Below are 13,523 nucleotides of genomic sequence, written 5' to 3' on the forward strand. Positions count from 1 at the left end.
AAACCCCATTAGGGAATTCATAACAAAGGAGACTTCTATGTAGTAACAACCTTACTAGTGAAAAGGAGCTGGCTTTATCAGTGCCTGGTAGCACCACAGTAAAATTTTAGTAAAAGGTGTATTAAAGAAACCAGCTGAAGGCCACAATGAGACTTCCCACTACTCACCCCAAACGCAGCAGTAGAGAAGACTACGGGGCCTGACAGGACAGGTGCTTCTGCTCTGCTTACAGTAGAAACACAAGTGCAGGGGAGGCATGCCTCTGTGGAGGACAGCAACCCATTAACCTTGAACTGTTGCCCAACCAAGTTCTCAGGCTCTGAAAAATCAGATTAACCACTCCTCTTCTAGGGGCAAGGGAGAAAGCCCTGAGAGGGAGCAGAAAGACAGAAAATCCCTTCACCACAGGCTGAAACTGAATGGGAGGGAGAGCAGAAAAATAATTAGTTCCTGAAAGACCACCACCTCTAAGAATTTCTGTTTTTTTCCCAATTTATTTCCTACACTGCCATTAGGATTATCTTTTGAAAATGGAAATCTGACACTCAAGACATCATCTGCTTAAAAGCCTCTGATGACAGCACACGGTCTCCAGGAAAAAGTACAACTTCTTGGCGTGGCAAGTGTGGGCTCCTCTCCATCTGAATGCAAAGTTTAGGGCTTTCTCTCCTTGACTTGCTCCTCATGTGCCTTGTGCTTATACTTTCACACGGAATTCCCGTTCCCAGAGTAACTGACCCCTGTTTACATCCCTGTGCTTTCGGTGTGCTTTCTGTCGGAACTAGAGTCCACTCTCTTTGAACTCATCCTTCAGAATCCATTTCTAAAGGAAAATTTCCCACATGCCCTAGATAGTTATTTATTCTGCCCTGTGTTCCTGGAGCCTGGCTTACATATCTCTATTTTCACATTTATCATAGCATATTAAAATGACTTGCTTACAATACTCTCTGAATTAGAGGAAACCCCAAAGGAAAGTTAGCAGTTTTCCTTACCTTTGCACCTGGCATATAGTCTTTTATAAATAATAGCTTTATTGAGATAGTCTATTTATAAAATTCACTCTTTTAAAGTTCCATGCAGTGACTTTTTAGTGTATTCAGAGTTATACAACTATCGCCACTATTTGATTAGAAAACATCTTCTTGATGCTCAAAAGAAACCGCACACCAATTAAGCAGTCATTCCCCTTCTCTCCCTTCCTCCAAGTCCTTGGCCACTACTAATCTGCGTTATGTCTCTATGGATGTGTCTGTCTGGCCCATCTGTATAAATGGAACCAGACAATATGCAACCTTTTGTGTCTGGCTTCTTTCATTTAGCATAATGTTTTCAGGGGTTCATCTATATTGTAGCATGTATTAACACTTCATTCCTTTTTATGGCCAAATAATATTGTATCACATTGATATATGACATTTTATTTATCAATTCATCTATTGATGGATATTTGAACTGCTTTAACTTTTTAGCTATTATGAATCATGCTGCTGTAATATTCGAGTATGAGTTATTTTTGTGGAATGCTTTTAATGTCATTGTAAATAAATGTTTTAAGGAACTGCCAGGCTCTTTTTCAAAATGGTGGCACCATTTTACATTCCTACCAGCAATGGATGAACGTTCAATTTCTGTATATCTTTGCCAATACTCATTATCTGTCTTTTTAATTTTAATCAGCCTACTGGGTGTGAAGTGGTATCTTGTTGTGGACCACTCTGCCTGGTTCTAGGAATTGTAACTCTACCCTCTGTGGCTAAGGAGGAGTCAGTGACCTCTGAAATGCGAGCCACAGGAGACAAAGTTTGTCTCGGGTAGCAAATGCTGCCTCAGTTTTCTCCCTGCCCCCAAAGCTTGGTCAGAAGTCTTTGACGGGTAAGACCCCTCAGAGGAGGGGCAGCCTAGGCCAGACATGATCACTTGGGAGGCTATCATGGAAGGACTCGGGGGGCTGCAACAAAGGAGGAGCAATGGATTCTCACCCCAAAGCTTTGACTAAATTTAAATTTAAAATAAATTTAAAAGAAGAAATTATTTATAAAGCCCAAGTCCCCGTGTCCTCTGGGAGAAGAGCTTCCTGGCTCTAATCCCCTTAAGCCTAAAAACCTGAGGGGGGGGGTGCAGCTCCTTGCCTTGCTAGAGTGTATCCAGGGAAATCTGGCATCACAAAGACTTCCTGATAAACCTGTGAAATCTGCTCTGCTAAGAGTGCTTTCATTCATGTGTTAAGAGTTTGAGCAAGAAACCCTAAAACTCTGTTCCTGACAGACTCTGACTCATAGTAAGCCCTCAGATTTCCTTGAAATGTTATCTACTGTTTGATCTTTGCCACCCTGTATTCATGTGTATTACAACCCAATAAAAGCCCTTGGAGGAAGGGGCTCACAGCCTTTTTCCTCTGGGAAAATGGCCACCTCTCCTCCCCAAGCAGATCACATCATGTCTCAGTCATGTTTACTCTCATCCGTGGCACACAGAGGGACTTGCAAGGAAAGTCGCCCCCACAGTATCTCACTGTGGTTTTGATTTGCATTTCATATAATCTTAATGTTTATATAGATAACAATTACATATGTGTGTGTATATTCAAAGTATGAATTATATACTTGAAAAGGACCTGGGAAGCCATCTAGTGATCTAGGACCTCAATGGCTGAAAAAATGACGCTGCTGATTACCCATTTAAGGCCAAAACACAACGGGGAAATCCCCAAGGAGGTTAAGGGAAGGACCCAAGTTTCCCAAAGCCACAGCCAAAGACAGAAATATCCTTCAGAGAATGGCAGCAGAAAATGCAAATCAGAGAGAGAAGGAGGCTCTTGAACACTCCACTCAGTCTGTTTTATTCAGAAACAGCCTTTAATTACTTGGAAATGGCAATATAGACTCATATAATCCCTATTTCTCTCCTTCCATCTGGAGATGACCTACTTTATCATTCAGTGGAAGCGACTCTAGGAAAATTAAAACACTTCAAAACCAAGAGCACTTAGAAGTCATGTACATCCATATGTAGAAGAAATAAGGAAGCTTGAGAAAATAGATCACATCTGAGGCAGTGACCCTGGTGATAGACTCCCAGGCAGGACTGACTTAAGAGACAGTCAACTGGGTTGTGAAAAGGTATCTCTGCTCATGGGAGTGGGGTGTTTACTCTTCATTTGAGTTGGACTTCAATTAGAGCTTTTCTTTTAAAAAATGTTTATTATTTTTAGAGAGAGAAGAAGGGAGGGAGAAAGAGAGAGAGAAACATCAATGCGTAGTTGCCTCTTCTGTGCCCCATTACAGGGGACCTGGCCTGCAACCCAGGCATGTACCCTGACAGGAATTGAACTGGTGACCCTTTGGTTTGCAGGCTGTTGCTCAATTCACTGGGCCACACCAGTCAGGGCCACTTTGAGTTTCACTTGGGCTAATAAATAATTTCTTCTTTTAAATTTATTGATTTGAGAGACACACAGGAAGGGAGAGAAACACCAACTTGTTGTTCTACTTATGCATTCTTCGGTTGCTTCTTGCATGTGCCCTGAGCAGAGATTGAACCTGCAACCTTGGCATACTGGGATGATGCTCTAAACAATTGAGCCACCCAACAGGGTCAATAAATAATTTCCTTAAACCATGTAGATATATCTAGAATGGGTAAAGAATTGTGACCCATACATTTGTGTGGATTAATTTCATGCAGGTAATTATTCACATATTTAACAACAGCTATAGTAGGGGCATTAATCAGTATCGGCTTGAAGCAGAGTCCTAGAGGCCCCACGCTGTGCTGGATCATGGAGAGGTCTGTAAGACCCTAGTGTAAGGTGAGGGAGTGAAATGAGGGAATTGAAGAAGTTGTTTTTATCAACCATCATAAAATATTTAATATTTTAACAATCAGTACACTTATCCTGATATATACTGGTAGAATACCAGCCCTGGTTCTACATAGTATTTTTATCCTTAATAGCTAAATTATGTGACAGAAATAGGATTTGGGTTAAGAGAGGAGAGAGATAAAGGTAATACCATTCCGAGGAGCAGTGAACACCAGGGGAGAAAGAAGGCAGGGAATACCAACACCAATAGAAATTTTTTTCAATTCTCATCCAAAGATTGATTTTTTTAGAGAGGAAGGTAGAGAGAGGGAGAGAGAAACATTGATATGAGAGAGAAATATTGATCAGTTGTCTTCCATAAGCACCCCAACCAGGGAACAAACTCACAATCTAGGTGTGTGCCCTGACCAGGAATTGAACCCACAACCTTCTGGTGTACAGGATGATTCTCCCACCAATTGAGCAACACCAGCCAGGGCAGAAAAATTTAACCACAAAAATCTTTTCATTTTCCTCTTCCTCTTCTTCCTAACCACAGGTCTCCCTTTTACCAGGACCCATTATCATACTAACATTAGGCCCTAGGTCAATTCACTGAAGACCAATTTGCCAAACTGACCAAATGTATTGGTTTCCTAAAAATCATGTATACACTTCACAGTATTTTGAATATCATGACTTGGCAGGATTAAGAAGACTATGGGGAGCTAGGGATGCAGGGTACTTGAGTCCCCTGACTGACTTCCTGCCCCCAGTTTATCCTCTCTTTGCTTTTCAGGCTCGCTCTCTGCTCCTTGGTCTTCTCCTCTTTGAGCCTCTCAGTCTCCCCTTCTCTAAGGCTGATGTCCTGAGCTGAGTCATGCGCTGACTAACGGACAGTCTGTTCCTCTGGCAGTGGAAGGTCCCTCTTCTTTGCCCTACCTCTAGCCTCTAGCTGCAGCAGCAGGGCACTGGCGCAGATATAAATGAACATTACTTAGAATGCTGATACTACAGAAATAGTTATAAGCTGTTAAAAGCCATCGAATTAGAACTGCTATAAACTTTTTTGTTAAGTTTTTTTAATTGACAATTGGCAGATTTGGTAAAGTTTAATTAAATTATAAATGGCCTAACGTGGTAAATGTAGGAAAAAATGTAAAGGACTTTAGCAAGGACCCAAAAGAAATCAGTGTAACTAGAAAAATTCCCATGGAAAATGCTGATTTTGGCAACATTCAGAAGAAAAATATGTTTCTCAGCAGACTAAATTTTTGAGGATCTTTCAACAAATTGAATATTTCTTAAAATGCATGAAGCTGGAAGACATAAAAAGAAAGTGGTATGTGACATTCCCACCTAAAGCACCTTTCACATGCTGGCCAAAAACAAATCCAAAGCAAAACAAATGGTCTCTATATAATAAGATTCCGATTTACAGTCACCCCTCCTTATCCACAGAGAATACATTCCAAGATCCCCAGTGGATGCCTAAAACCAGGGATAGTATCAAACTCTATATGCACTATGTTTTTTTCTATATATACCCTTTCACCCCCCAGAGGTGTCCAATCAGTGGCCCAGCATGGCTATGAATGTGACCCAACAAAATCTATAAAATTGTAAATTTACTTAAAACATTACTCAGTTTTATAATTAAGTTTTATTACTTAGATATGTACATTTTCTATATTAGTGATCACAAACTTGGGACCTGTTTGATGATTTAAAAGATTATTGGAAAGGGCTGCTGCATAATTAGGGTTATTATGTGAGGATTTTTTTTGCTTATCCGTGGTGGCAGATATCACGAAAATCATGCATAGACCTTTTATTTGCTCATCAGTTTTCGTTAGTGTTTTTGTCTTTAATGTGTGGCCCAAGAGAACTCTTCTTTAAGTGTGGCTCAGAGATGCCAAAAAGTTGGACACTCTGGACTGGAATCACCTTTTGATGCCTCTTTGGCATATCTAAATTGTTAGCATCACTGCTCTTGTACTCTGGGGCCATTATTAAGTAAATAATGATGACCTGAATACAAGCACTTATATACTGGGACAGTTGATCTGATAATCCAGTCAGCTAAGTGACTAAGGGGCAGGCTGCTTATGGCACATGTACAACGTGCAGGGACTACAAAGGGACGATTAACATCATGGGTGGAATGGAGCTGGATGGCATGAGACTTCATCACACTACTCAGAATGGTGGCAAAATTTAACACATCAATTGTTTACTTTGAGAATTTTTCATTTAATGTTTTTGGACCACTTGACTCATGGGTAACTAAAACAGTGGAAAGCAAAACTGAAGATAAGTGGAGAGAACTCTATAAAACCATGTGTGTATAGGACTTCCGCCAAGATAGAGGCATAGGTGGAAACACTGCCTTCTCCCACAACCAAGTTTAAAGACAACAAAGTTTTAGTAAACAAAAACGCAGCCAAAACACAGAAAATTGAACTATATGGAAGTAGTTCAGGCTGACTGTAGTCACACATTTGCACGCAGATAAACTAGCGAAGGAGTGAGCAGTGAGACAGACCGCGCAGGCCCCAGCAGCAGGAAGCAGCAGAGGGGACTGCATTGCTCCTCTTTGACCCTGCCCCCACATACAGTGTCACAACCCAGGGACTAAGTTGCCCCGCCCTGGTGAGCACCTAGGGCACTGATCCTCATATGTAATAGGCACGAACAGACCAAAATATGGCTCAAGAACTCAAAGCCCCAGCACCCATAACTCTAAGTGACCAAGAAAGAGCCAACCTCTCAGATGCACAGTTCAAAATACTGGTGATCAGGATGCTCACAGAACTGGCTGATTGTAGTCAAAAATTAGATGAAAAAATGAAGGCTACACTAAGTGAAATAAAGGGAAATGCACAGGAAACCAATAGTGATGGAAAGGAAACTGGGACTCAAATCAAGGGAGTGGGCCAGAAGGAAGAAAAAAATGACCAAACAGAGAAGAATGAAGAAACAAGAATTCAAAAACATGAGAAGAGGCTTAGGAACCTCCAGGACATCTTTAAACGTTCCAACATCCGAATTATAGGGGTACCGGAAGGGGAAGAGGTAGAGCAACAAGTGGAAAACTTATTTGAACAAATAATAAAGGAGAACTTCCCCAATCTGACAAGGGAAATAGACTTCCAGGAAGTCCAGGAAGCTCAGAGAGTCCCAAAGAAGTTGGACCCAAGAAGGAACACACCAAGGCACATCATAATTACATTAGCCAAGATTAAAATGAAGGAGAGAATCCTAGAAGCAGCAAGAGAAAAGGGGACAGTCACCTACAAAGGAGTTCCCACCAGACTGTCAGCTGATTTCTCCAAAGAGACCTTAGAGGCAAGAAAGGGCTGGAAAGAAGTATTCCAAGTCATGAAATCCAAAGACCTACATCCAAGATTGCTCTATCCAGCAAAGCTTTAATTTAGAATGGAAGGACAGATAAAGTGCTTCTCAGATAAGATCAAATTCAAGGAGTTCATCATCACCAAGCCCTTATCATATGAAATGTTAAAGGGACTTATCTAAGAAAAAGAAGATAAAAAATATGAACAGTGAAAGGACAGCAAACTCACAGTTATTAACAACCACACCTAAAACAAAAGCAAACTAAGAGGACAGCTAGATCAGGAGCAGAACCATAGAAATGAAGATCACATGGAGGGTTAGCAATAGGGGAGTGGGAAGAGGAGAAGGGGGGAGAAGTTACAGAGAATAAGTAGCATACACGGTAGGTAGAAAATAGATAGGGGGGGGTAATATAGAATAGTAGAGGAAGAATAGTAGGGGAAATATAGAATCTAAAGAACTTGAGACACGTGGTCATAAACTAAAGGGGGCAAATGGTGGGGGAGGGGGTGTGCAGGGTGGAGGGGAATGAAAGGGGGGAATAGAACAACTGTAATGGCATAATCGATAAAATATATTTTAAAAAATAACAAGAAAAAAACCCAAAAAACAAAATCATGTGTGTATAAAGCCATGCATTGGGCAATCTGTGCAAAGTAACAGTAAACTATTAAGGTGAGCACCTAACTCAGGAAAGTAAGAGTTGGTCAGGGTGACTGGGGGATACCTTCAACTTTACACAAAGATATAAATAACAAACATGTACAAATGTGGGAAGATATATTTCAGATTTCAAATTCTTATTAGTTGTCTTAGAAATGAACTTTTAAATGTAGTTTAATAGGGAATTTTAGAGAAAAAAACAACTATAAATAATAGTTATATTTTTATAGTTTGAGTTATATATATTTTAAATACTTAGAATACCTGGTTTTTAATTAATCAAAGTATAATGTAATAAACACTACTTAAAAGGAGTTTTGAGCCTAAGAAACAGTCCTTTTTTTTTTTTAGCAATACTTGACTAAAGGGCATCCTAGCACCCTAGAAAAAAAGTACTAGCCCTGCAAAGATGATACATAGAAAATTTAGGAGGATCACACATAAAAATACAGGGTCTGGCAGAAGTAGCGCCTACTTGAGTGTGGTTGATAGGGTAATGTCCTATCAGGTAATGTCCTATCTCGTACAGGACATGAATGTCAGGACATGAATGTCCTGTACAAGATGGGCAGCCATTTGAATATGTCACCTAAAATGTTATATGGTGTGCTTGAGTGTAATATTGTTATGTTACAGAATTACATTCTTGAAATTTTGTAATAAAAAGGGATGTTATTTGTGCTGGGCCCTGTATTACGTTTTTATGGTATTAAACTTTATACTAATTTTTAATTGTATATTTTGAAAAAATAAGTATAGACTTTAATTTTATTCCTACAATTCCTGATCAATTCTTTCAAAAATTAAAACTGAATGGCCTATAATTCATACCATATTGCCCCCAAAATGGCTAGGAAGCAGATAGTTTGAATGACTCTAGGCTTCTCTAATATTTTATCCAGTTGATATATGGCCTCCAAATAGCACTCATTACTGTACAGAGAATTTAGCAAACATCCATATACCCACCATTCACAATCTATAAATACTAACATTGTGGTATTTACTTCTAATTCTTTTTATAAATAAAATATTTCTGATGAAGTTGCTGTGACATTTTTTACTCTTCCCTAGACCCATTCTTCTCCTCTCTGAGGCAACCAATATTATAAATTTGGTATGTATTCTTCCAATCTATATTTATATATTTTATTACATATGTATGTGTTAATAAATACATATTATTTAAGTGCACGTGTTTGTGTGTGTGCAAACGCACATGTGTGCTATGTATTTTACAAATAACAGTTCTCAAAATCTAGTCATACCTATAAATCTATCATTCATGTTAACTTCCAAATAGTACCTTATGACAGTATATATTGCTATTTTCCTAATGATGGGCATTTTGGTTGCTTTCAATTTTTTGCATTACAAAAGTGATTCAATAAACATACTTGTACAAGTATCCTTATACAGATGTGTGAGAATATATTTCTAGGAATGAAACTGTTTGGTTGAATGGCATTTCCAACTTTACCAGATATTGCTTAATTGATCTCCTAAGTAGTTATAATTTATACTCCCACCGAGCACTGTATGTGAAATGTTCCTGAAAGTTTTGCATGTCAAATGTTTTCATTTTTGCCAATCCAGTGGTTATGAAGTGGGTATTTTGTTTTCATTTATTTTATTGAACACACAGACATATGCACACAGTTTTTTGCAGAAAAGAAAATTTAGGAAAAGTTAAGCCAGAAACTAATAGAAATGGCGACTTATAGGGGATAAATAGAAACAAAAATTGGAATGAGAGTCAGACTTCTCTGAACGTACTTTTTAATATAGTTTTGACTTTTGAACTATTTGTTTTAAATATTAAAAAATGTAAATTCTACAATTAAATCCACACAGAAGCAAATGAGCCCATGCCTATCAAATCAATAAAATAGGCACATAGAAAAAACACCCAATTCAAATAACATTTGGACAGAACGCTGTGACTATATATTTTTAGTAGAACTTATTTAAAACTTCTAAGAAATCTTGAATTTTACTTACCTGTTGGTAGTGGTATTAGTGTAGTAATTTAAAAAGTATTTACATGTATGAAAGAATAGAGCAAATGAGTAAATATGTTGTTGATATCAGGAACCAGAGTTCTCACTGTTGGATAGGTAAATACAAATATTTATATTTGTATTAAATACATGGAGAAAGTAAAGAAGAACTAGGTGGTGCTGGATTAGAACAGAAGGTGTTTGTATGAACTTATGACTTAATAATGCATACATATATACAGACATACATATACATACATACATGTTTACCTATCCATGCAAAACTGTATATTTGTATATAAACAGCTCTGTACACTGAAAGTATGCCAGAAGCAGTGACATCTCAGAGCAGTAAAAAAATCCTAATTTCTAAATACTATTTGCCAGTAAAGGCAATCGGTGCTCCTTAAAGAAATGTCCACTTCCCAATCTGGGGCAGAGAAAATACATGGTGAATTTGGAATATATTTGTTTTTCAGAAAGCAAAAAGCATTCAGAGAATTATAGAAAGTTTTTTTTTCTAGCCCTGGCTGGTGTAGCTCAGTGGATTGAGCGCGGGCCTGCGAACCAGACGATCGTGGTTCGATTCCCAGTCAGGGCACATGCCTGGGTTGCCGGCCAGTTCCCTGCAGGGGCCAGTTCCCAGCAGGGGATGCACAAGAAGTAACCATACATTAATGTTTCTCTTCCTCTCTCCTTCCCTCCCCCTCTAAAGATAAATAAACAAAATATTTTTTAAAAAAAGTTATTTTTTCTAAAAAAGGAGCTTTCACTAGTTAGATACATCTTTTTAAAAAGTGAAGGATTATAACATATTAAATAACTAATAGAATTCCTAAGCTTAGTGATTTTTTAAAATGAGAAGTAAAGTCCTCTTTACAGAAAAATGTCAGCTAAAAATATAGAAGCAACAGTGGAATTAGAAAAACCACTACTAGTGAGGAAGAGCTGCTTCTCATGTTTATTAGCTATTTAGATATCCTCTGATACTTACATTCTATACCAATTGTGTTTTATTAACTGAATTGTATAGTCTTTATATACTTTAGACATTGTAATGCAAATATCTTTACTTGGTTTCTAATTTATTTGTTACATTTTGTGGCAAATTTAATAATCTTTACCTATCCTCAGGATCATAAAGATAGCCTCCTATGTCGTCTTCTGAGGATGGATTCTATTTAGCTTGTTTTTCCAAGGGGCTAACAGTGAGGCACTGATGTGTGACTGGAGGAAGATACAAGCCACTGCTGCAGCCTCCTTCCATCAGTGCTATCTTTTCGTTCTAAGAGGTTTTTCAGCATGAATAATTGAAGACTACTATTTAAAGTAATATAAAATAAAGTTATAGTTTCAGGATATTAAAAAATAGAAATGAGTAAGTTATATAATCTTCTTACATGAGTGAACAAAATATCCTTCCTGAGCTCTTCAGGACTTTCATTTGGCGTCCAAGCTTTAGCAAACTGCAGGAAATCCCATTTTTGCTTATCACCTTCCTCAGCCTGAAGTTGTTCCTTCCTACCATTCAATGTGCTCCCAGTAACCTGAGTCTGTAGGATGGAAAAGCATAGGAATTTGATAACATTCACTTCACAGCTGATATTTTCTAAGCAATAATTTGATTTTGCATTTGAATCACAAGTACTCCATTAAAGGAAATCATATTGTTTCAATATATCATGGGCTATAGTAATATAATTATTTATAATCACAGCCAAATTACCAAGTCAGGGATTCCTATTCTCATGAAGAAGTCTTAACTAGAGAAATTATCTTGGTTGCTTTTCTCATAAAAAGTTTTACTCTAATACTTACAAACTTTGAAATTGAACCTACATATGACTGGCCATTTTGAATATCTATACTCAGTGCTTGAAAACTATCCTCTAATCCTTAGTCAAATCCTTTCCAAAAACAACCCTAAAGATTGGGAGAAGAGATGACTCAGGACACAGAGCAATGTCCCTCTTCTACAGTTGGGTACAAGGTGTCCTCTCTCCAATACTAGTTCTGAATTCAAGACTCCTTCTGAGAAAGGGTTTATTTTTACTTAATGAAAAAGATTTGGTTAGCTAGCATTCTAGTTTCCTGCTAGCCAACCTCTCCTCTAGCCTCTAAAATGGTAGAAGAAGGGCTTGAGAGACAACAGGAATACATGTAAATTCATGCCTCTCTTATTATAGAGGATAGCAGGTACAGTACTACCAATTGAAACCTTTTCTGAAGTTGGTCTCTATTAACATCAGTATCTTACTATACTTAAGTATCCTTTGCCTGAAAACACTAAAACTCCGCCTCTAACTCATGTAGACTATGGATAATAATGAGTAAGTTGGTAACCAGGCTTAAAATCAAGCTTTACCTTGCGATTCAATATCCCCCACATAAGGGTGTCTAGAGTCCCATTTGCGATGAGGTAGTGAATATTCACAGAATTGCACTGTCCAATTCGGTGAGCACGGTCTTCTGCTTGTTTTAAATGTCCAGGGTCCCAGTACAACTCAGCAAACACAACATGAGTTGCAGCAGTAAATGTCAAACCCTTAGCAAAATAAAGTGAAGAAACTGAGATGTAAATGAACTGAGAATATAACATAGAGCCGCGTATAGTAGTCTTTCTGAACACATTAAATAGACAAGAGGATGCTGAAGGACATAGAAACAAATCAATCTTTCATAGTAAGCCAAATTACAAAAATTTAATTCATGAAAGGCACATGAAGACTACTTACTCCAAGATAGCCAGGTGAACTACAAAACACATTTAAGATGTATTTCAAAAGTCAGTTTGACGAATATTATACGCAAAATTACTTCATCCTCTGATGAGGACTAGATTCACATTACCACTGGAAATCCAATAAAATACATTATAAATGAGAATATAATATATAACACATGGTATCCATAGCAACTAGACAGAGAGCGATGACATCCTCTTTTCATTTAATTCATATTGCTGTTCTATAAAGCAAGAAAATCATGTCTTTAGTCATACTGTTCTCTTCCTATGAAATTTCTTACATTACATTCCAAAGGCCCTGACGTTTACTGGCCTGTATCTCAATAGAGATAGCACAATTGCATTTTACATCAGTTTGAAATAGTACAACATTAATACTATTAACTAGGTCTTGTTTTACATGAAATAATCAAATCTCCTCAAACTAAAACTGAGTAAAAAATGCATGATGTTAAGTTGGCAGGCTGAGTGAAATATGAACCATGCTTATGCTATTGCCACACACAGGGGTTGGCAGAAATACCAACGATCCTTTGAGAGTATGAACTACTCCAAACTGTTGTTCACATACACTGGAAGTTCTGAGTGAGCTATTTTTGTGACTGCTGTGCTGTTTTTTGGCATGTTATTTTAACTTACAGGGCTTTATATCACATAACACGTCATACCAGCATTCACTAAATGGTGGCATTCAAGCTGGAAATTCACTGAAGATCCATCACTTTGGAACAGATGTTAGAAGTAATAGAAACAATCACCATGCTACTACTGTGCTGCTACTTAGGACAAGAAATGCCACAAAATATTAGAGATAATGCTGAAAAATAAGAAATATTTAAATAAGGACACTTTAAGCATGTAAAAAGCATCTAATGGCCATATAAGAATTAAGGGAAAATATGCTGGCAAGATCAACATCACCCTGAGATACTACTAAACTACAATGGAAGAT

General features: G+C 37.8%; 1 protein-coding gene across 5 annotated transcripts in view; it reads right to left on the reverse strand.

The window, feature by feature from the left end:
• ZRANB3 (zinc finger RANBP2-type containing 3) overlaps positions 1–13,523 on the reverse strand; it is a 244,418-nt gene that overhangs the window by 39,482 nt on the left and 191,413 nt on the right. For 3 of the 5 annotated variants that reach the window (XM_037070316.1, XM_037070237.1, XM_037070452.1), the window contains 2 exons: positions 12,191–12,370; positions 11,226–11,378 (listed from right to left, as the gene is read on the reverse strand). The exons of 1 other annotated variant lie outside the window; for it this stretch is intronic. In XM_037070316.1, the coding sequence (XP_036926211.1) occupies positions 11,226–11,378; positions 12,191–12,370 (333 nt within the window). The remainder of the gene's footprint in view (positions 1–11,225; positions 11,379–12,190; positions 12,371–13,523) is intronic. One more of the 5 variants, XM_037070407.1, reaches the window with a different exon arrangement.

The sequence above is a fragment of the Sturnira hondurensis genome, unplaced genomic scaffold (assembly GCF_014824575.4).
Source record: "Sturnira hondurensis isolate 20B ecotype Veracruz unplaced genomic scaffold, ASM1482457v3 Scaffold0000256, whole genome shotgun sequence".
Taxonomy (NCBI): domain Eukaryota; kingdom Metazoa; phylum Chordata; class Mammalia; order Chiroptera; family Phyllostomidae; genus Sturnira; species Sturnira hondurensis.